Source organism: Herpailurus yagouaroundi, unplaced genomic scaffold (genome assembly GCF_014898765.1).
Source record: "Herpailurus yagouaroundi ecotype Mexico unplaced genomic scaffold, PumYag 182, whole genome shotgun sequence".
NCBI classification, from domain to species: domain Eukaryota; kingdom Metazoa; phylum Chordata; class Mammalia; order Carnivora; family Felidae; genus Herpailurus; species Herpailurus yagouaroundi.
In genome coordinates this window covers 54,051,526-54,076,332 of record NW_024412413.1, presented here as the reverse complement: position 1 = coordinate 54,076,332, position 24,807 = coordinate 54,051,526, and the positions used below count along the sequence as shown (strand labels likewise).

Here is a 24,807-nt window from a genome sequence, read left to right as displayed (position 1 = left end):
TTAAAAAATCTTATAGAAAAATAAGAGCTTAATTTATTCAATAGGTAAGATGCATAGGTAATAAAACAGGTAGGGTTTTATTGTGACGACTTGTGACTACTAAGCTTATCTGTACCACAGCAATATTGAATCATTTTTCAAGCTAAAGTGATTCAATAAAGTTCTTTTGGTCTATCCTGGAACGATGCTGGAAGATACTGTATAGTTATGGTGACATATGCCATTACTCCATGGTGCCCTTTAAATTTTGCCTTCATTCAATTCTGTGCCATGTGCTGAGATAAAATAGTTGTTTTTTAGTCAACAAATACTGAGTGTCCCTATGTGACAGGCACAGAGTGGATATTGAGAAAAAACTTGGCTGCAAGAGGTATAGACATGGGCTGATCTTCATAATCCAGTAGGGAAGACAGATACTGATCAAATAATCACCCAAACAAACATAAGATCCCAATTCTGGATCTTGGTGTATGAGGCCAGCTTGCAGAGGGGCACTTTGGAGGAGGCTTCCTGCGGACATGAGGGCTAGGCTAAGAACTGTTGGAAGTTCACAAGATAATGAGAGGAGAGACCACCAGGTAGTAGAAAGAACAGGTGCCAAGCCCTTGTGGGAGGAAGGTGCATGAAGAGCGAGAGGAGACTGAACCATGGCCATGTGGCTGAACAGAGGAATGAAGCAGGAAAGACATGAGGCCAGACAGGGACATGGCAGCTAGACCCAGGACACATGAAGGCCCTTGGCTTTAGCCTAAGAGTAACAAAAAGTCATCGACCGAGCTTGGGATGACGCACTTGATTTATGTTTCTAAAAGATCACTCAAGCTGTGCTGTGAGGATTAGGAGAGTGAGAGTGAGGATGTCAGTAGAAGGTGAACACCACCCTAAAAAAGGCATTCAAATTCAAGCAGTAACAACTAATGAATGACTCAAAGCAGCATACAACAGAGGAAGGAGATTCCCACTCAGAGGGCAGTAGAAAGAACAAGGACGTCAGGATTCCAAGATCTGAGCTCTCATGGCATCTTCAATGCCAATCAGTGGGAGTGGGAGACAGAGCAAGGTCACTGGCTGTGTCACTCCATCCCTGTCACTTACCATCCTTGGGCCATGGTTGCCTAATAAGGGCAGGTGATAGCTACCTTACAGGGAGTGGGGATTTAGCAAGGTTAAAGGGTAATTTATGCCATGTGAGCAACTAAGTAATACATCTCACTCATGTGTCACTTCTACCACTACCAGAACAGTATGGTCTTGGGGAAGTCATTTTCTGACCTTCTGTTCTTCACCAACTTGAGAAGCTCCCCTAGAAGAGTCCAGTGCCCCTGCTAACTCCAAAAGTCCAATATTCAAGAAGTACAGATTCATGGGAACTGGGGGAGCGGGGGAAGAAGTCAGGCCCTGAAGACAGGCCAAGAAGAATGTGGACGGAGTGAGAGCTGATATGGCAGCCAGTCGAGGAAAATACCAGGAGGCTGAGGTCACGTGGCTGCCTCTGGTATATGCTCACCTGGTGTCTACTCTCCCTTCTTCCTCACTATGGATTCTATCTGGGGCAGCCATGTATCTGCCATAGCTCCTCACCAGCCCGGACTCCCTTGCAGCTCGGTGTGCCTGTATGACCCCGTGCTGTCTGTCCAGTGAACTACCAGTGGAAGCCTCCTGGGTGGAGCTTCTGGGAAAGCTATTATTTTCCTGATGAAAGGGACGACTCAAGTGGCCTGACCTTTTGCCTCACCCCTACACCTTTCTTCCTGCCTGGGTCACAGAAGCAACACCGGGAGGCAGAATAACCCTCTTGCAACAACGGCTGAAGGCTGTAGCTCAGCGTGGGGGGACAGGAAGTCTAAAGGAGCCCGAGCCCTTGGGGTCTCGCTTGGGATGGTGCACGGGCCCTGAACAGCCTGCCTTCTGGGCTCTGTGTCATGTGGGCTTCGTGACATTTTGATAAGCCGCGGTTGCTCGTTTCTGTAACAGGAGCTGGGAACACAGAGGTGAAAGGATGTATGTGTTATCTAGTATCCTGGGAGTTGGGGCATGGGTGGCAGGAAGGAGGAGTGTGAGATAAGGAAGGCGGGTGCACGTGCACGCGTGCGTGCGCACACACACACACACAGACACGCACACAGAATTACAAGTAGGCGAAATGGCTATCTACCAAGAATAAAACTGAACCTCTTGGAAAATGTTCTTAATTTAGGGCATCTGTAGCTAGAATGGAGTCAGTCTATGAATCTGTATTTTCACAAGCCTCTGCAATGTAGCATTTCCTCTTATTATGAGTGCGAGGCAACAAAGCACTGCGGGGTGAGCAGTTCCTGTGACTGGTCACCAATAGAAATAATGCACAGTCATTCCACACATCCTGGATTATTGTTTATGCTCATCATTACTTCTCAATGATAGCAGTTATTAAACTCCCCACTAGCTCTCATCATCTGCTGCATTAGTAAAGTACATATTGCCATATTATATCCTCACACCTAGGGGAAAGTGGCAAAAGAAAAGTATTTCTTGCTTATCGCATCTAATTCTCCAAAGGTCCTGAGGCTGCCTGGGAAAAACACGCACACAAAGTCCTTCTGCACCCAATTCAAATGGAAACTCAGCAAACATCTTTAAGGAAGCTGTGGCTGGAGCCAGTGAGGGATGAAATAGGAATGACTGTGTCCGTGTCCGGGTACAGATTCTGTTACACCCAACATATCATGTTTCTAGAGTCATAATTTGAATCAAAAAAGATCAAACCCCGTGAAATAATGATGCTATTTTTTTTTCATATTTATTTTTGAGAGAGACAGACAGTGAGCTGGGGAGGGGCAGAGAGAGATGGAGACACAGAACCTGAAGCAGGCTCCAGGCTCTGACACAGAGCCCGACACGGGGCTCGAACCCATGAACTGTGAAATCATGACCTGAGCCAAAGTCGAACGCTTAGCCAACTGAGCTGCCCAGGGGCCCCAATGCTACTACTGTTTTTAAAAAGCAACTATGAAATATTTCTGACAAGTAATCCAGCCATTCCCTTCAACAAGGCAAAGCATTCTGAAGGCGTTGCAACAGCAACCAGTTGACACATATCTGATATGGGCAATTTTTAAGCAAGTCAAGAGAAACCCTGATTCGGGGCTTTTCTGAAGCAGGGCCCAGAAGCACTCGACACCCTGCTTTCAAGAACACCTTTGCACAGCAGTTGTAGAAACTCTGGTACAGCTCATTTTTAAAATGCAATTAATAATTTGCACAGCTAAAACTTATAAGACATATTTTTTCCACCAAGAGTTTATTTCTTGCTAAAGACGGAATAAATCTAGCCCTTGATGCAGGCACTAACCTGGGACCAGTATCTCTGAAGGCGGGCCCCTACCACTGAACTTTTATAAAGCTCCCCAGGGGATTCTAAAGACAAGCCAGAACTGAGAACCCCTGGTCTAATAGAGAGGGGGCCACTCAACAGTCAGGAAACCCTCATCCTGGTCTCACATCTGTCATCAGGTCTCCATGTGATTTTGCATGAGTCAGTTACATCTCCCTGAACTGACCAGACCCGCAGCATCCAAACTGTGTTTCTTGGTTCTTAAGTGGGAATCTTAGGGAAGAGGAAGTTAAGTGGGTGTTTAACTGATTAGTCCTCTATTAATTCAACCAGAGCAACACAGATTTATCAGTTGTAAACATCAGGGTTTTGCAAAAGATTTGGGACAAAAGACTTCAACTATTTAAAACCATTTTTGAGGAGCGCCTGGGTGGCTCAGTTGGTTAACCAGACCACTTTGGCTCAGGTCATGACCTCACGGTTCATGAGTTCAAGCCCTGCATCGAGCTGGATGCTGTCAGTAGAACCTGCTTCAGATCCTCTCCCTCCCTCCCTCCCTCCCTCTCTCTCTCTCTCTCTAAAAAACAAACATTTTTAAAAAAAGCCATTTTGAAAGGGGCACCTGGGTGTCTCGGTTAAGCATCTGACTTTGGCTCAGGTCATGATCTCGCGGTCTGTGAGTTCGAGCTCCACGTTGGGCTCTGCGCTGACAGCTCAGAGCCTGGAGCCTGTTTCAGATTCTGTGTCTCCCTCTCTCTCTGACCCTCCCCCATTCATGCTCTCTCTCTGTCTCAAAAATAAATAAAAACATTAAAAAAATTTTTAAATAAAAAAAACCATTTTGAAAGCCTTTGAACTAGGTAAAACCAAGTTCATCAAGAGATTTCAAAATCCTCAGTGTCCTTCTATGGCAGGAAACTTAGAGCATGGCAGGAAACTTAGAGCAAGCGATATGTTATTTGGGAAACTACAACCACAAAGCAGGCCCTCCCCACATACTCTAGATGCCAAGACAGCTCTGAAAGCCTCAGAGACCATACAGTCCCAGAAACATCGAGTTACAGGGCTAGAGAACCCTTCCCATCTTTTAACAAACCTTACATGGCAGGCAATATTCTAAATGCTTTACAGATATTAGCTCACTTAATCCTACCACAATCCATCCTATGAGTAGCTACTCTAGGAGGTGTGGTTATTATTGCCATTTTATAGAGAGGGAAAAGGGAGGACAGAGAGTGTAACTGTTTGAAGTTCCCACCTATTAAGGAAAGCAGCTGGGAGCAGGCTCCCCACTCTGAGCCATCAACCCCTGTGCTATGCTAAGCTGAACCCCCACCCCCCAACACACACACTTCCCATCCCAGAGGGAACACTTGCTCTAATGAACACCTGCCACTATGATCTGCTTCTACCCTCTGCAACCTGAGCTGTAACCAGTTATTTTTTTCTAAAACACAGTATCTGACCATACTGCTTTAGCCAGCCTAACCTCCTCCTCCAGTCTATGAGCCCCCAGGGTGCCATCCCTGATGTCTCTCTCTTCCCGTTCTGTCACTCCAAATCCCACCCACCAAGCCATGGCATTTGCAGCTCATCACAAACCACAGTAGTTTCCTTGGTGCACCTGTGAGATTCCCAGGGCCTGAGATCTAGGCTGCCGAGATCAGGACGGGTGACAAGGAGCGAGAGAGGGCACTGGGGATGGGGAGTAACCTTACTCCAACCTTTGCCTGGCCCCCACCTATCTCTTAGTCCTCATCTTAAGTATCACCTCCTCCAGGAAGCTCCCACTGCACCCTGGGCCCAGCCCTACCACAGCATTCATCAAACTGTGCATGTCTGTCTGATCACCTGCTTGAGCAGTGATAAACTAAAAGAATATTCTGGAAAAAGGGAGCAATGGTCAGGCAACGCAGGTGAAAAGGGGACTCTATGTGGCCCATGTGGACATTGGCCTGATTAAGACCGACCTTGAGGGCTTGGTCAGGTTGGGGTGGGATTCTGGAGTCAGGGCAGACCAAGGAGCTTCAATCTGAAATGCCTCTGTACCGAAGAGCAAGGTGACAGTGGGCTTAAGAGGTGCCAGTCCCATGGCCTTCTACAGTGCACTGCAAGACGGAAGCATTAGAGAGGCTCACAGAGAACTGTCCTGAGGCAAAGAGGGCAGAGAGGAGGAATCAATGGGCCTGGAGAGGAGATTAATGATTTCACAAGACATTGCAAACATCAGGATGAGGCTGCAATGGGCTGTACGGTGTCTGGAATGGAATCAAGATCGTAACAGAGAACACGGATCTACTTTTGAAAGTGGCACGATCAGACAGGATGTGCCATGAATTTATTTTGAAAAGGATACAAGGACCCCCTTCACCCTCACCCTCTTCTTCATTCACAACAATGCCATCACATGCCATCAGGTAGGAATGTATGGTTTGGTGCATAAAGTCTGATCTGAGAACCTTGAGGAAAAAACAATTCCTAAATGTCACACCAGCATTGAGGGCCTACGTGAACATCAGGAGTGAATCTACAGGGGAGGTCTGCAAGATCACAGGAGTGTGAACACAGTGTTTTTAAAATGTCTCAAAATCTTCAATTTAACTGCAAATACATCTCTGTTTCGTCACCGCACAGAATAGAACCTTCAATGACTCCCCAGTGCCCTGGGTCTCCTAGAGGTTCACATGGCTTATGGGCCCCACATGATCTGGTTGCTACTCCCTCTCCAATGCCCTCCCTTGCTCCTTGTCAGTGGTCCTGATCTAGGCAGCCTAGCCCTAGGCCCTGGGAATCTCACAGGTCTGCCAGGGAAACCAAAGGGAAAAGACACTGCCCTCTCTGGCTGTACCTGACTCACTGAGCCCCATCGCCCTACAGGACCAGGTTGAAACACACACGCATGTAATTCTCTTCTAAGCCATGGAGGCTTTTTGTTTTCCCCCAAAGGAAAAACAAGCAAGCAAAGTTGCACCGTATTCCTCTCCCCAGAGGGTTGAACTGTTGAAAACCACACACTTTCTTCAGCTCCTGTGCCCTACTGGGATGTCCAACCCACTACTGCTAGTAAGGCATGCTGGTAGGAACAGGCAGAGCTGTGTTCTCCACCTGCCTGACTCAAGCAAAGGTACCAGAAGAGGAAGGGAGGGGAAGGCAAGGCCACAGCTCCTTTCAACGTCCTCTGCACCCACCCACCATCACCACACACCCCCCACATGCTTGGTCACTTTACAAGCAAGGACTCTCTCTCCAGTTGGGTATCAGCTCAGAGAGTAACATTTTGACTTTATACATACACAGGTACATACACAGGATTTTGAGTTTTACACGATCTAAGGGTCCATAGGTAACTTTGTCACTGGTGTCAGTATACCAACGTATCACGATTATTATTTTTTAACTTTGAAAGTTACTGTTATTTAAAATTTTTTAATGTTTATTTATTTTTGAGAGAGCATGAGCAGGGGAGGGGCAGAGGGAGAGGGAGACACGGAATCCCAAGCAGGCTCCAGGCTCTGAGCTGTCAGCACAGACCCGATGCGGGGCTCAAACTCACAAACCGAGAGATCATGACCTGAGCCAAACTCGACGCTTAACTGACTGAGCCAGCCAGGTGCCCCACCAGAATCATTTTGAAAGCTGGGTAATTTATATGCACTTTCAAAGGAGTGAATACAAACAAATCCTATCTCCTGTGATATGTCTTAGCACAGAAAAAGCACAGACTTTAAATCAAGACAAATCTGGGTTCTGGAATTTACTACCATGTGATTTGGGGCACATTTCTTAACTCCTCTCACCAGTTTCCTTATTTAAAGAACAAGATGAAACTAGGACACAGTAAGGATTCATTCATAATACATGTCTCAGAGTCTCCTCTCCTAGGTGCTGGGCTTATGCTGAGCACTGGGGACATAGCACAGAAGAAGAAAAGGCCATGGTTCCCAAACTTTTGAGGCTAACAGTCTAGAACGTGACCAGGTAATCACAAGTGTGCTAGAAGGGGAAGTGTGTGGTGCCACAGGAGTGGATAATATGTATTAAATGTGCAGACAGTCACGGGGTATGCGAGGGGGAAAGAGACTATAAAGAGATAATGTGAGGAAGTGATCTGTAGTGATGGGAATTTTGTACCCTCATTGCGGTGATGCTTACCTGAATCTATACATAGCTTCAAATTCTGAAACTACACACCAAAGGTTAATTATACATATAACCTTTTTAATGTTTATTTTTGAGAGGGAGAGAGAGTCAGAGCATGAGCAGGGGAGGGGCAGAGAGAAAGGGAGACCCTGAATCTGAAGCAGGCTCTAGGCTCCGAGTCGTCAGCACAGAGCCGGACACGGGGCTCGAACTCAGAAACCGTGAGACCGTGACCTGAGCCGAAGTTGGACGCCTAACGGACTAAGCCACCCAGGCGCCCCCATATAATTTTTAAAATAATAAGATGTATAGCAGTGTCCAGCATATAAAAGAACAAACAAAACTAGAATAGTAACTAGTTGGCACTATTAAGTGGCCTGGGGGCATATGTGCAGGCAGGGAGCAGTAAGAGTCCCTATAACCAGGGAGACAAAGCTGCACACTTTAGCTCCTTACTTTCAACTCGGCCAGATGAGGTGCTCATCAGCTTCCGTTACTTCTATTCTTCTTAAATTACTTCCCCTATGAGAAATCTAAGTTCTACAGACACCTAATGATTACCCACCACGTTTCATGACCACCACACCATCATAAAACAGGCATCATTATCCCATTTTACCTATGATTTAAGCAGGACACAGTTAAGTAACTGTCCTGCTATGTGGTAATGCCACAATACGAACCCAGTCCTTTAAAGTCCAAATTAAGTCATCTTTCCAATTTCCTCGTACATACAAGTTTGTGTCATTATCTCCCTGGCTTCTGTTACTCTGTAGCATTTAGCACTTCAGCACTATTTTACTTTGTAGCTTATTTGTAATTGCGTACACATCCTGGGCCATCACCCCCAGAAGATCACCAAAGCTTCTGACAAGTGGCCCAGCATTAATCTCTGGCAGTATCGTAAAATGCTGCTGGGGTACCAGCCCAGGATCAAAGTTCTACATCTGAAAAATCAACCCTCTCAAATTTAGAGTAACATGCTCTGGACACAATATGTTTCAAAATTACTAATATCATGACAAATGTCTACCTTGCTTTCGCTCCACTTTAAGAAAACCAATATCAAGCCCTTTCCTGACTTACCACACACTTAAATTTTGCAGCAATCGTTTACATCTTACAAAAGAATAACTCTGAAGCAGTTTCCAGTTGCATTCTGATTTACTGCACCCCCTCCCCCCCCCCAAAAAAAAGGAAAAAAAAAGAATAAATTAGTCTTGGAGCACCTGGGTGGCTCAGTCAGTTAAGCAGTCAACTCTTGATTTCAGCTCAGGTCATGATCTCGCAGTTCATGAATTCAAGCTCTCTCCATCTCTGTGCTGTAAGCTTTGGGTTCTCTGTCTCCCTCTCTCTCTGTCCCTGCCCCGCTTGTGCTCACTCTCACTTTCAAAAATAAATAAGCTTTAAAAAATTGAGAGAAGTCTTGTATGTAATTTACCACACACACACACACACACACACACACACACACACACACACACACACACACTCACACTCCCAATCCCTCTTCGGGAATAGATCTATAGCCAAATCAAAGGAAGATTTCGGAAGGTGACCAATTGAGAGCTTACAGTTCACAGTTTCTCTTCCAGGACTGAAGTGGGCCCAGTGTTACATCCTTCTTTTTCAAAAGTTGTAGAAACCGATTTTTATAATATTTGCTTATTTCCTTTTCCCCATTTTCATGATCATCTAGAAGGCCAGAACTTACATTAATGAGTTCTAACTGGGAAGGGCTCCCTGGGCCTTTGAACAAATAGAAGTTTGCTCCAAATAGAAATGTAGCTACTGAGCCAGCTACGGACATAATTTCTGATACAAGCAGCTTGCGTCCATTCAGGGTCAGGGATAATTACAGCACAGCTTATCAGGGGTGCCAAAAACCGGCACCCCAACTCTGAGGAACCACAGGCAAAAGAGCCTTTGTGAGTCATCTGGAAGGCGGTGGAGAAGCCCCCCCCCCCCCCATGGCATGCTCACAAAAAAAGGGGAGATTCTAGACAAAACCTCAGACATTTCCTGTGGAGCCTAAGAGAAGGCTGAGATGGGAGGCAGGAAACACAAAGAAAACCAAGGAATGAGGCTTGACACATGTGGATCCGTGTGAAGATGCCAGGGCCCTCCACTCTTACTCCCTGCACGGGGCTCCAACTGTGTATAAGCCCTTTCTCAGCCCTCCCCCACCCCCCCCACCCCCACCCCACGACGGAGCACGCAAAGCTTAGGGGGAGTTAAAAAAATGCTCAGCTAGCATGTAAGAGGAAAATGATAATTTTTTTCATGTGTTTTCTCCTAAAGCTGGAGAAGAACCTCAGCTTTGCCAGTTTCTCCTAGAGACTGCCACTGGCGCCCTCACGTGGTGTGTAAGTACATACAACTTTGTGTTGTCTCAAGCATGGAACAGTGGTGCCCTCACGCATACACTGGCTTTGGCATATTGTAACTCATTGCTTGATATGTGTGCCCCCAACTGAGTGGTCTTGTGCATTATATGACTAAGTTTTTAACTAAACCATCCCTCACCAAGTGGACAACAGGTTTTTAAAAAATTTCCTGCATAGAAACAGATGGAAAACATGACAAATAAGAACATGTCACAGCTGGCACATCTTACCCCAAGTAATGAAAATCTAGTCACATCTAACAACAGCAATCATCATTCTAATCAAAAGTATCTGACATGCTCAAAGAGACAGATGAAATATGGAATTATACTTGCTATTGTTCATGATGAATTCTGCCTTGAGGTATTAGCTAATGGGAACATGAAGTCTTTGCTCTTGGCAAGACAATAAATAAGTTACTGTGGGGAAAATAGAACAATGCCTGGCATATAATAAGAACCCCATGATTGGTAGCTGTTGTTATTTTAAACTGTTGTCTTTTCGGGGCGCCTGGGTGGCGCAGTCGGTTGAGCGTCCGACTTCAGCCAGGTCACGATCTCGCGGTCCGTGAGTTCGAGCCCCGCGTCAGGCTCTGGGCTGATGGCTCAGAGCCTGGAGCCTGTTTCCGATTCTGTGTCTCCCTCTCTCTGCCCCTCCCCCGTTCATGCTCTGTCTCTCTCTGTCCCAAAAATAAATAAACGTTGAAAAAAAAATTAAAAAAAAAACTGTTGTCTTTTCATCTTTACTGCCTTTAAATTATCTTAAAAATATTTAATATATTTTTATAATTACTAAATATATGTATGGATATCTAGTAGTATAGTTACGTATCATTAAATACATCATTAAATTTGTTGGGAGTGCATACTCAAGAAATTGTCATATTCTTTAAAATAAGTTTTTAAAATGTTTTTTATTTTTGAGAGTAAGAGAGAGCGAGCGCGTGCACAAACGGGAGGGGCAGAGAAGGAAACAGAATCCCAAGCAGGCTCTGAGCTGTCGGCGCAGATCCCGAGGTAGGGCTCCAACTCACAACCTGGGAGATCATGACCTGAGCTGAAGTGGGACACTTAACAGACTGAGCCAGCCAGGTGCCCCTCAAACAATGGTCTTCAACTAGATGGTTTGGAGACGGCTACTCTAGACAGTTTTCAAGGGAAATAAGTGGTGTCTCCTCTTACCTGTCTTCCCTGAAGATAAAAGCAACTCAGCTCATTCGATACACGCATTCCCTCCCCTACACCAAACAGTTCTGGAATTCAGAAAATCTAAGGACGGGCCATGTGCACAATAGGAAGTGAGTACCAGGAAAGGTGGAAATCCCACTTTGGGTTAAATCCCATGGTCGATTTTACACAAGGCTTAATACGAGCACAGGATGTGCTTTCTTCCTCCTTCCTTTCTTCCAGCCGAAGGAGGACCACTCCCGTTGGGCCATCAGAGAGTTGCCATACTCTTCTCATTCCCCACTCTAAGCTACTATATGGTTGATATCCATAGTTTCTGGCCAGTTTTCAAGGTATCACAACGAAGATGATAATTCAGAGTCTAAAGGATGTGTTTCAGGCATTTCATCCACAGTGCTTGACTGAAATCCCCAGTACTGATGCTCAGGGTAACACAGCCAAGGGAGAAAAGCTAATGACCAAGCACATGCAGGAGATTGGAGGAACTTCATGAACGTCATTGCCAGGGCCCAAGCCTCTGGTGCTGTGTGCTCGGCATCATGCCCTTGCAGCATACTTTATGTTTTACCATACCTCTTTTTGACTAAATTGCTAAGATGTTGTGTGTCCCAGAAGGAAAGAATGCTTAATTTCATGTACTTAAATGAGCACTGCTTCCTCCTCAGGATCTGACTACATGAAATGCTGATTTCTTTGTTTCAATTCCTCATTTTATGAGACAGTAAGATGCAGGATACACTTGTAAGTTTGGTTTTTGTTTCTGAATGGCAAATTAGTCCCTTTATAAAATTTTTTTTAAAAAAATTTTTAATTAACAATTCTTTATTCAAGTATAATTCACATACACAAACACATTATATTTGTTTCAGATGTATAATATAACGATTCAACAATTCTACACATTACTCAGTGCTCATCAAGATAAGTGTACCCTTAATCCTATTTATTTCACCCATTCTCCCTACCCACTCCCCTCTGGTGGAACCACCAGTTTATTCTTTGTACTTGAGTCTCTTGTTTGTTTCTTTGTTGCTTGTTCATTTGTTTTCTTAAATTCCATATGAGTGAAATCATATGGTATCTGTCTTGCTCTGACTGACTTATTTCACTTAGCATAATACCCTCTAGGTCCGTCCATGCTGTTGCAAATGTCAAGGTCTCATTCTTTTTTATGGCTGAGTAGTATTTGCTTGTATATGTATATACCACAGCTTCTTGATCCATTCATCTGTCGATGGAGACTTGGGCTGCTTTCGTATCTTGGCTACTGTAAATAACACGGCAATAAACATAGGGAAGCATATATTTTTTCAAATTTTTCAAATTCATGATTTCATTTCTTTGGGTAAATACCCAGTACTGGAGTTACTGGATCATATGGGAATTCTATTTTTAATTTTTTGAGGAACCTCTATACTGTTTTCCACAGTGGCTTCCCCAGTGTACATTCCCACCAACAGTGCACGGGGGTTCTTTTTTCTTCACATCCTCACCAACACTTGCTATGTTTCTGTTCCATTTTATTTGTTTTCATTCTGTCCCATTTTAAAAACACTACTAAATAAGCAGTTATTTCTGACAGCTGAGACATACAAAGTTTGTGACAGTTTTGGCTAAGTTGTGTTTATTTTATTCTAGACTCAAAAACTAGCTCAGGAATGTTCTCAAATTATTATTTAATACATCAAAAACCTCTCCCTAAATTAGGTTACAGTAAAAACATAAGTAATGTGAAATAATACTGAAATGTGCTACAAACTCCACTATTAGAACAGATAATATTAACTGAGCACTTACGACATGTGAGGCACAATAACACTTTTCATATTTTTAACTCATTTAGTTCAAACAACCCTATGAGGTAGGAGCTAATATCCCCCATATGGAACAGAGGCATTGAGAGGTCAACTCACTTGCATGAGGTAACTAACATCTAGTAAGTGGAGCAACAGGATTTAAACTGAGACACACATTGTTATTCAGAAGGCTTTTTCTTCTTGCCATGGTTTCATGCCATCACTGGTTTTTCTAGAAGTTAGCAAGAAAAAGTGGATTCTAAGGACATTAAGATGATACACCATTTCATTTCCATTCTGTCTTTCACCAGAGAGCTGTTATCCAGTTTCTGGGCTGATGGGAAAGAGCACTAAATAACTTCTACATCAAAAGAGAAATCATAATAGAAATGAGAAGATATTTAGTACTAAATTGTACCCACCATTAGGAGTTATTCCTCCTTTATTTCAGCCTTTTCCAAGGAGGTTTCCCTGACACATGTCGCAACAGCTAATGGCTAAAGAGGCAGCCTGTCTCAAGAGGCCGGATTGCCTGGGTTGACTCCAAGCTTTACACTTTACATCACCGTGCCTCAATTTCTTCATCAGTAAAATAAAGAGAATGATAATACATATGTACACGTTATCAGGTTCAATGAATCAAAACTGGGCAAAGGACTGAGATCAGATCGCATCTGGCACACGAATGCTGAGTATTGTATTAAAAAAAAAAAAAAAACAGAAAGGAAGGAAGAAGAAGGATTCTCAAGAGGTTACCGTTCTTGCCAATGTTCTTCCCATCTAAAGTTGTGAGGAAATCAAATTACAAGTGAAACAAGGAAACATTTCCATCTCAGCACCATTTATTTTCCTTTAGCCTTAAGACGTGCCATGGTGGGAAAAATCTGTTGGCGAACCAAGCTGGAGTTGCACTCCTGGCCACTATGGACATCTTGGACAGACCTGGTCTGGAGGAAAACCAACCCCCCGAGGAGAGAATTGTAAAGTCACTCTAACTGACATCAGCCTCGTTGTAAAGTTACCCTTCTTAATCACTGGCAAGAGTTCTTGTCCCTGGAACCAAGAGATAAGAGTTTTGAGAGAAACCACTGCACTCCTGCTTCAGAAAATCTAAGGAGATAAAGAGAAAGGTTATGTTTTCTTGACTTGCACAAAACAAAGACCTTAACTAAGGAGGGAAAGTTTAGCATAATAAATACAAGGAGAAAAATAGAGGGTTCCTCCTCTTGTTTTTTATAGCTGACATCACTACAGAAAGCAGACTGCCAAATGATGACCAAATATTCCAGAAAGGCTGCCACCGTGGAACCACAAGCTACCTTCATTTAAGGCTCTGCGGCATGACGGAGTCCTTCTTACAGAAAACAAATGAAAAGAATGGCATATCTTCCATGCAGAGAGTTGAAATAGCCCCTTCTCATTTCCCTTTTACCTCTCCCCATCCCAATCCGATTCTACTTGCCTTGAATTCCCACAGTAACGTCCTATCCTCCATTGAGAAAGATAATCAGGTTTCTCTCCCCTGCTGATGAGCTTGGCCACGGTGTGGACACAGCCATCTTCTGTTCTTGTAACTGGACCCTGAACTAACAGATACTGAAACCACATTCTCTGACGTGTTTTGACTAAATTAAACACCAGAAGGGTGCTCCTAAGGAAATAGACTTGGAATGCGTGTATCCACAGTCTAGTCTTCAGCCAGAAACGATCTGTTCCAAACAGGCAGTCAGATGTAGGGGGAAAATGTCCTGGTTGTTGCCACAATGCCCTATATACCACCTACAGAACTTGGAGAAGAACAGGAGCTTGTTGATACGAAGGCTCTAAGATGCCCCCAAGAGTGAACTTTTTCTCCCTCCCCAGAGAAGTCACCTAGTATTCTCTTCTTTTTACCTCATTCCTAGGACGACCATGTACTTGGGAACTGAAAAGCAAAAGCGTTTGGAAAAGTTACGCTTTCACTTGCAAGGGACACAGTATGGTAAATAAAGACTGCCCAACACCTCTCAAAGCAAAGGAAGCCTAGTAATGGTGATTAGTTCCTAGAAACCTTGATCTGGTGAATTAAAATGCCTGCAGTGGGAGGCAGGCAGGAGGCTGCTGACCAACGTGTTGCCCTCAAAAAGCTTACAGCATCTTTCCCAAGAGACAATCTTTTGAGATCGTCCTTTGGAAATGCTGGCATTTTAGATTCTCTTCTATCCTTGCCACCCACCCTAACCCCAAATAATCAGAGGCACAGGAATGCCAGGAGGCTTGCACACTGCCACAGAGTTACCTATTTCCTGCCTGCCTGTCTGCGGGATCACGGCTCCTAACATGTAAACCACTCAATGTGATCCTGGCACAGGAAACTTCCACCCTGAACTCATCGCAGAAAATAGCCTTCTCTAGATCATACCCACTTCACCAGAGACCTCGAAATTTCTCAGGGGCGCCTGGGTGGCTCAGTCGGTTGAGCGAACGACTCATGATCTCGCGGTCCGTGAGTTCGAGCCCCGCGTCGGGATCTGTGCTGACAGCTCAGAGCCTGGAGCCTGTTTCAGATTCTGTGCCTCCCTCTCTCTGACCCTCCCCCGTTCATGCTCTCTCTCTGTCTCAAAAATAAATAAACGTTAAAAAAATTTTTTTTAAAAATCTCTCCCGCATTCCTTAAAAAAGAAATGGTCTCTTCACTATATCGCTAAACTCTCCATTTAAAAAACTGGATTACTATTTTGCACCGAACACAATAATTCAACCACATCCCTTCCACTTCTTCAGGCTAAACTACTGCAGAGCAGAACGCTTTGAAACTCTGCCATTTGTATCTCTTTTAAGTTTTGTGGCTTCTTTCAAACATTGCTTCTTTAGCTCCCAACATATTCCTGGATTTGTGGATGGAATCTGAAATTCATTTGTGGTTTTCTAGAAGGCGCTGCCGTCAACAACTCAGCAAGCACTGGAGGAGACAACACTCCTTCAGTAAATGCGTCATGGAAGCCAGCAGAGGCAAAACATAGTGGACGTGATTTTCTCCACCAAATTTTCTTTAAGCGTGTTTTAAAACAGGAGGATTAATTTGACTTCTTTGGCTAAAAAGATCGCCTGTACCAATAGGATAAAATAATTTTCTGTGAACTGGCATGAGGGATGGATTAAAGTTGCCTTAAAACTTTTATACCAATTAGGAGCACCTGGGTGGCTCAGGTGGTGAAGCATCCGACTCTTGATTTCGGCTCAGGTTATGATCTCACGGTCGTGAGACGGAGGCGCATACAGGGCTCCCCACTGAGTGTGGAGCCTGCTTCAGATTCTCTCTCTCCCTCTCCCCCTCCCTGGTTTGCTTGCACACTGTCACTCAAAAATAAAAAAATAAAAAAATTTTTATCCCCATCAGTGATTATCTGTAGGAAGGGAAAAAAAAATCATCTTATTGCTACCCAGCTGCCCAGATGGCACTCAGTATAAGAAATGTCATCATCTGTAAAGTTTAGTAGGACATTTTAGATTTTCTTCAACCTCCAAGTAAGATGAAGGTGATATTAGACACAAAAGTAGTCTTCTGGAAATGGTCATTTTGGCTTTACAAAGTTGAAAGTTGACTGGAGGTGAGAATTCAAGGAAGGAAGGAGAAATTAGTCACACGCATCACATGCTACAGAACGCCCATGTGTCTTCCTTTTGTCACCCTCAATGCCTGTCAACTCTCTGCACCTGAAATAATGATGCCATCACTTATCCAGTTGTCCCACTTCTTGCTTCCAATGATATTTACCCATTTTTTTCATCCTTATCGGTCTTGGCCCTATCTTATCTCTCTGCGCCCACGGCAGAGCTACTGAACCTCACTGGGGCTCCCGTCTTCTTGAAACTTCTTTGGGGTGGAAATTCCTAAAATCTAAGCCTCCCTAGGATATGCTCCTGAGCTCCAAACCTTTATTTCTAACTCCCTACAAAACACTTCTACCTAGAAGTTTAGAATACCCAGAACTCACCATTTCTGCCCACCCCCTCACCTTCCAACCTGTGCCCGACCCAGAGCTTCATCTTCAAGGACCAGCACCCAGTGGCTGAAACCTGGCATCTCGCCTCCTCCCTGCCCCATGCACTAGGTCATCTGGTCCTATCTACTGCATGTCTCACCTTATCTCTTCTGAGCCTGCCCCTTGCTCCAATCACAGCCTTATTTCAACCTTTCATCATTTCTCCCTCACATTTCTGCATGAGCCAGTCTCCTCGGTGTCCCAGGTTTGCTCCTGAGCCTTCCCAAGTCAGCCTTCCCACTGCCCTCATGGTCTTGATTCCATCATACCCTTGTCTAATGTCATTTGGTTCAAATTCCAGCTTATTAGGGCATTAAATGGCTCTTGTGTATGAACCCTGCTTGTTGTTTCTGTCTTATCACCCTCCAAACGATCACAGGTGCCTCAGGACACTAGAAGACATGCATCATGTGCTCTTGTGCCAACCTGTCTTTGCATATGCATGTTCCCTGTCGAAATCTCCCCTTTCTCGTATTTGCTTGGTCAATTCGTATTCACTTTCTTAAACGACAGCTCAAATGTCACTTTCTCCAGGAAGCATCCCTCAAATGACCCATTCCTTCTCCTCTGTTGTTTCCGAAACCACTGGTAACCCACCTGAGTTAGGCTTCCATATAACCTGGATTTTTTAAATCTTTCTCTTAAAACTCACTGCAACGAGTTGCTGCTGGTTAGTGACTCTTTCTCCCTCCTCAGCTCAGCTCCAGGAGGACTGGAACCTCACTGGGTTCACCTCCTAATCCCCAAGGCAGACTCAGTGCTCAAGACATGTTCGGTAGGTAAAGGAACAGACTCACAGGCAACAAGGGGCGGATCCACCTGGTCTCCTGCAGGGGATTTGTCCTGCACCCTATGCTATCAATATCTTTTCTACGTGCCACCATATTTGAGTTAAGGGATGTCTTCTAAATGGCTTCTTTTAAGTAGTATGGCTGGCGTGCCCTGCTAGCAAATAGTTCATTCAGAGTAGAAACTCAAGTCCTGATAATGGCCTTCAAAGTCCTACTGGAGGATCCCCTCCCCCCATTCTCATCGCCTTTCTGACATTTCCTGCAACCCAGACTTCGTTCTCTCTACTCTAGCCATGTGAGCCTCCTTGGTGATTCTGGAGAACACCAGGCCTATTCCTGCCTCAGGGGCCTTGCAGGTGTCTAGAATGTCAGAAAGCTCTTCCTCCAAGTAACTGCACTTTTCAGTCTGTGCCCAAACGTCACCTCAGTGGCACCTTCTTTAACCACCCATGCACCTCATGCTTCCTGTATTCCTGCATCTCTGCTTTGCTTTTCTCCATAGCATTTGTTATCTGCCATGGGATACATTGTACTGTTTGTCTCCTTCAATGGATGTAAGTTCCGCGAAGGTAAGGATTCTAGTCAAGTTTATTCCTTGAGAAATCCTCAGCATCTAGTTCCCGGTATGCAGCAAGTGCTTATTGGTTTACCTGGCCCAGCAAGTCATGGTTTTCAAGCTTTTAAAAAGCAGTGCAATCCACAACATTACAGACAGCCTAATTTAAAAACGACCAAAGGACTCAAATATAGAACAAATAAATATTGAACAAAGAACACTTGATGTTTCTTTTAATAAGACCTAGCTGTCCAACAAGCACATAAGATGTTCAACGTCAATAATCATAGGGCAAAAAAAAGCCACAATGAGATACCATGTCACATCCATTAGAATGGCTACTTAAAAACAAAACAGAACAACAAAAAAAAAAAACCCACCAGAAATCAACAAACATTGGTAAGGATATGGAGAAACTGGAACTCTTATGCATTACTAGTGGGAATGTAAAATGGTGTAGTGCTGTGGGAAACAGTATGGCCATTTGTCAAAAAATTAAATAGAATTACCTTATCATCCAGCAGTTCCACTCTGGGCAGATAGGCAAAAGAACTGAAATCAGGGACTGACAGTTATCTGCAGACCCATGTTTATAGCAATATTATTCATAATAGTCAAAAGATAGAAGCAAGTGTCCACTGATGGTCAAATTAATAAACAAAATGGTTTACTGTTATACAAACAGTGGAATACTATTCAGTCTTTTTTTTAATTTTCTTAAAGTTTATTTATTTTGAGAAAGAGACAGAGAGAAAGGCAGAGGGAATCCAAAGCAGGCTTCACACTGTCAGTGCTGAGCCAGACACGAGGATTGGTCTCCCAAACTATGAGATCATAACCTGAGCCGAAATCAAGAGTGGAACGGTTAACTGACTGAGCCACCCAGGCACCCCTCAGAATTTTATTCTCTATTAAGACTGAATAAGAGGGGTACCTGGGTGGCTCAGTCAGTTAAGAATTCCACTCTTGATTTCAGCTGAGATCATGATCTCATGGCTCATGACTTCAAGCCCCACGTCAGGATCCACCTGACAGTATGGAGCCTGCTTGGGATTCTCTCTTTCTGCACTTTCCCCACTTATGGGTTCTCTCTCTCTCCCAAAATAAATAAATAAACTTAAAAAAAAAGGATAAAATTCTGATACATTCTACAACATGGATGAACCTTGAAGACATTATAAGTGAAATAAAGCAGACACAAAGTGACAAATATTGTATGATTCCACTTACATGAGATACCTAGAGTAGTCAAATTTATACAAACAAAAAGTAGAATGGTAGTTGCCAGGGGAGGGGGGTGGGGAGGAATGGGGGTTAGGGCTCAATGCGTAGAGAGCTTCAATTTCAGAAAATGCTCTGGAGATGGATGGTAGTAATGGTAAGAATGTATTTAATGCCACTAAACTGGACAGCTAAAAAAATGGTAAAATGGTGAATTTTATGTTATGTATATTTTCCCACAATTAAAAAAAAGGCAGCAAATCTCTTGCCTGAAACTCTAATAAATATTAAAGCCTAATATGTCTGGCAGCTGGAAGTAAAGCTGCTGTAGCTGAAGCAGAAATAGAAGGGACAGGATGTGTCCACTCTGCTTGGCACCTCTGTGCTGTCTCCTAGAACGTGGACCCCAGAGATTCAGGACTGTCTCAGGGGAGGTTCGTGGCTCCATCCTAAAGTGCTTATGCACTGGTTTCACTGTTCTCAAGGAAAGGAAGTTAAAAAGCTACTCCTGGCTCCATTTCTGGGAGGAACTTAGCACCAAGGGAAAAATGACATCATCAACTGGTCTTGGGCCAAATGTCAACGCTGACTCATTTTTTTTTTTAATTTTTTAAATGTTTATTCATTTATGAAAGAGAGAGACAGAGTACAAGTGGTGCAGGGGCAGAGAGAGAGGGAGACAACAGAATCCAAAGCAGGTCCCAGGCTCTGTGCTGTCAACACAGAGCCCGATGTATAGTGCTTGAGCTCACGAACCACAAGATCATGACCTGAGTCGAAGTGGAACATTTAACCCACTGAACCACCCAGGCACCCCTCCATGCGGACTAATTTTTACAGAATCACTTCACATCTCAGTGGCAGGGGAGACTATCAGGGGAGAAAGAGCAACATTAAGTCACTGGCACCCATGTCTTGCTATCATTAATATCTCACATTCTCTGAGCACTTTTCCATAATAACTCATCTTCAAAACAATCCTATCGCATAGGTATGAAGGAAAATTGTGTGATTGCCAATTTACAAATGGGTAAAGGTACAAATTCAGTGGACATTATCCACAGAGAATCACAGAAGTGGGACTGACTACAGGATAACTGCTCACATATATCAAGGATTTATTAATTGAGACTCTGGCTCAACATTTCCATGGACAATTTCATACTTCTAATCAGTCTCTTTCCTAACATACTTGGTGGTACTATTACTACTCCTTTTTAACGTTTATTTATTTTTGGGACAGAGAGAGACAGAGCATGAACGGGGGAGGGGCAGAGAGAGAGAGAGACACAGAATCAGAAACAGGCTCCAGGCTCTGAGCCATCAGCCCAGAGCCTGACGCGGGGCTCGAACTCCCGGACCGCGAGATCGTGACCTGGCTGAAGTCAGACGTTTAACCGACTGCGCCACCCAGGCGCCCCTTACTACTCCTTTTTATAGAAAACTAAGGCTCAAAGAATAAATATCCTAAAATTAAATGGTTTAATAAATGACAGACTGGGATGGACCACTCTGAACCATACCGCTCCAGAGCCTGTGCCCTTAACCATTATTATTCTTTACTGCCCATCTGAGTCCTGGACTTTGGCTCTTTGGGAAAAGCCCCATCAGTGCTTCCTTCAGCCTTGAACACAAGAATTGCCAATGAGACTCCATGGGTCACTGTGTTTCAACTCTAAGTTGAACTAGTATGAACAAAATAAATCAGTAGTCTTAGTCCGTAAGCAACAGGATGCTGTTGCTGACCCTGAGAAGAGATTCCTAGATCCTTTAAAATCCTAGGGGCGCCTGGGTGGCGCAGTCGGTTAAGCATCCGACTTCAGCCAGGTCACGATCTTGCGGTCCGTGAGTTCGAGCCCCGCGTCAGGCTCTGGGCTGATGGCTCAGAGCCTGGAGCCTGTTTCCAATTCTGTGTCTTCCTCTCTCTCTGCCCCTCCCCCGTTCATGCTCTGTCTCTCTCTGTCCCAAAAATAAATAAAAACGTTGAAAAAAAAATTTAAAATCCTATAAAAATGTATATACAAAAATATCCTTGAGTATTAGAAGACAAAGTCACATTTGGATCATCTCATTCAATGTTTCTTTTCTGTAAGCTAAATAATGTGCTGGTGGACAGAGTACGGATTACTCCCTATACGTTTCTGAGGGTTTCTTCAGAACTTTCTGAGGGGCTGCCTGGGTGGCTCAGTTGGTTAAGCATCCAACTTTTGGTCTCAGTGCAGGTCTTGATCTCGGGGTTGTGAGTTCAATCAAGCGCTGCACGGAGCCTACTTAACAAAAAGAAAAGAAAGAAAGAATTTTCTGAGGGTATCTGCTTTATTCTCTAGAAACTGAAGAAAGGAGAGACACCTTGTGGTTTGTCAATAGGGCATTCAGTCTACAGGGCTGCCCCATGGGATGCAAGGGCTTTAGGCCAATTAAAACAAGTACTAATTTGGAAGAGCATCAGGGAGGGGGCTCCCACTGGACAATGCTAACAGACAGGCAAGGGGAAGAAGGGAGCAAAGCCATGGCAGGGCTTTAAGCCAATGGCTAGGGTTACTTGCATCCCTCCATCCCACCTCCTTCACAAAAACCTTGAAGTGGCTCCTTTACAACCACCAAACATTATATACACTATTTCTTGCAGCAAAGCCTAGAGATGATTGGGTGTTTTATTTACTCTAAGCATTAAGAACCTAATAAACACCAGCTCTTCACACGTGTCACCTTTAGCTTTGACTGTGCGATACCTGGAATACAGACCCACCAGCCCACTAACTCTGGGGACACTGCCTTTCTCTCTCCCACTATAGACCGGGATTCAGCTCAAGTGCCTCACAGTGGGGCCAGAATGTACAGGTTCTTTTCACCTGAGAACTGGGGGTGAAGGAGGGTCTTACCGAGTTCTCCTTCAGTTGCAGCCCTTCCCCATTGGGAAGGGAGGACCGTCTCTTAGTGGAGTTCCTGTTCGGGGTTGAGGTAATGGCCCCTGCTTTCTTCTTCACAGTGAGTACCTCACAGCTGGCTTGGTCTTCGTTGTATGTGCTCTTCCCGGCATTGATAACCCTGGGGAAAGAGCCAGAGGAGCGGTCAGTGATTTCTGGAAAGCTCAGAGCCCAGTCTCAAGGGTCAGCCTGGGCGGTCTCCACAACGGACACAAAACTAAAGTTCTACCCAGTACACAGGACCCTATGGTCCTGGTATGTTCTGTGCCCGAGGAAACTAATTTTTCTACAAATGGAATGACACTAGCACACACTAAAACATTTACTAAAGCATTGTTTTGAGCCCAGCTCACCTTCCCAGGTGTCTGACAGATGTAAGCAACCTCCCCCTCCTCCCAATCCATTTTAGTCAAAACACATGAGATAATCACTCTTTTGGCCATTACAAAGATAGATAGATAGATAGGCAGGCTGCTGGAGTTCTGTTGCATTTCTCCAAGTGATAAAGAGCAAAACCCATCATCAATCTTACAGAGAACAAGGCAGTGCAGGAATTTACAGCACGCTGTAAAATCCAAGGGAACGGAGAACCACATTCCTTTACCGCTATGCCCACTTTTACTTTACACACAGAAAACTGAATGGATCAGAGGTTTATTCTTTTAAAAGTATCTTTAGTCCTTCATTTTTTTCTCCTGTGGAATAATGCTCATCACAAGGTGCCATTGCATTGGGCCCCCAGGCAGTCTGATTTGGACATGTGACCATATGATATTATAGCATGTTGATAATGCTTCAGCCTAATTACTAAATGTTTTAAGCATAGGAACGCATTAGAAGAACATGCCACATTTATATACACAATGGAATACTACGTGCCAATGAGAAAGAATGAAATCATGCCATTTGCAGCAACATGGATGGAACTGGAAGGTGTCAGGCTGAGTGAAATTAGAGAAGAACAGACATCATATGTTTTCACTCAGATGTGGAACTTGAGAAACTTAACAGAAGTCATGGGGAAGGGGAAGGGGAAAAAATAGTTACAAATGGAGAGGGAGGGAGGCAAACCACAAAAGACTCTTCAATACAGAGACCAAACTGAGGGTGGATGGGGGCGCGAGAGGAGGGGAAAATAGGCAATAGGCATTGAGAAGGGCACTTGTTGGGAGGAGCACTGCGATGAACCAGGGGAATCTACCCCCAAAACCAGCAGCACACTTTACACACTGTATGTTAGCCAATTTGACAATAAGTAATTTTAAAAAAAAAAAAAAAAAAGAACATGCCACATCGTTCATATACCTTTTCTGTATCGGGTAACTGCAGACTGAACTCTTGGGTTTCAGCATCATTTTCTTAAGTAATTAATTAGCAGCTAAAACAGATCTCCCTAAAGAGAGCTCTCTTTAATTTGCCATTGGCTGGGTTTTCTTCTCAAAACTTCCACTGTGTCACAGTAGGTGATAGAGTGGGTGTGCAGAGAGGATACAGAATTCAGTGGCAAGGAAAAAAAGATGCCTTTTAAGGTGAGACGGTTGGAGATCCACTCTGTCAGTGTGATCCACACACTACTCTATCAATTCCCTCCTAAGTATAGATAATCCTTTTCGAGTACTTTTTCTTTTACTTTTAAATCCTGAAATAATTATAGACTCAGAGTAAACGCCAAAAACAGTGCAGAAGAGTTTCATGCATCCTTCCCCTAACAATATTATTTCACAACTTACAGTGTAATATCAAAACAAGCAACTGACACTGATGAAATACTGTCAACCAGGCTGCCGACCTGATTCAAATGTAACCTTTTTTTTTTTTAAATACCAAATGGCTCTCGGCACTGAAAACTGCATGGGTCTCCATAATGCACACACACCACAACCAAACAGGAAACAGAGCGCACATGTGGGGCCTGAGTGCCCCAAGATATAAGGGAGTGTGTTTCAAGCATCCTTCTGCCAAACCTTGAGACATCCTTCAGTTATTTTAACGTTTACTTTACATTTATTCTTTGGAGCACCTAGGTGGCTGAAATTAAGCATCCAGCTTCAGCTCAGGTCATGATCTCATGGTTCATGAGGTCAAGCCCTGCATCAGGCCCTATGCTAACAGCTCGGAGCCTGGAGCCTGTTCTGGACTCTCTCTCTCTGTCCCTCTCTCTCTCTCTCTCTCTCTCTCCCTCTGCCCCTCCCCCACTCATACTCTGACTCTGCCTCTCAAAAATAAACGTTAAACATTTTTTTAATAAAAAATTTTCTTTAAAAATACATCATTTTGAGGGGCGCCTGGGTGGCGCAGTTGGTTAAGCGTCCGACTTCAGCCAGATCACGATCTTGCGGTCCGTGAGTTCGAGCCCCGCGTCGGGCTCTGGGCTGATGGCTCAGAGCCTGGAGCCTGTTTCCGATTCTGTGTCTCCCTCTCTCTCTGCCCCTCCCCCGTTCATGCTCTGTCTCTCTCTGTCCCA

At 44.2% G+C, this 24,807-nt stretch overlaps 1 protein-coding gene across 4 annotated transcripts in view; it reads right to left on the bottom strand.

The window, feature by feature from the left end:
• The window catches only part of PPM1H (protein phosphatase, Mg2+/Mn2+ dependent 1H), a 265,584-nt gene that overhangs the window by 136,135 nt on the left and 104,642 nt on the right, over window positions 1-24,807 (bottom strand). For 3 of the 4 annotated variants that reach the window (XM_040491534.1, XM_040491535.1, XM_040491532.1), the window contains exon 2: window positions 22,269-22,464. In XM_040491534.1, coding sequence (XP_040347468.1) covers window positions 22,269-22,464 — 196 coding nt within the window. The remainder of the gene's footprint in view (window positions 1-22,268; window positions 22,465-24,807) is intronic. The other variant, XM_040491533.1, reaches the window with a different exon arrangement.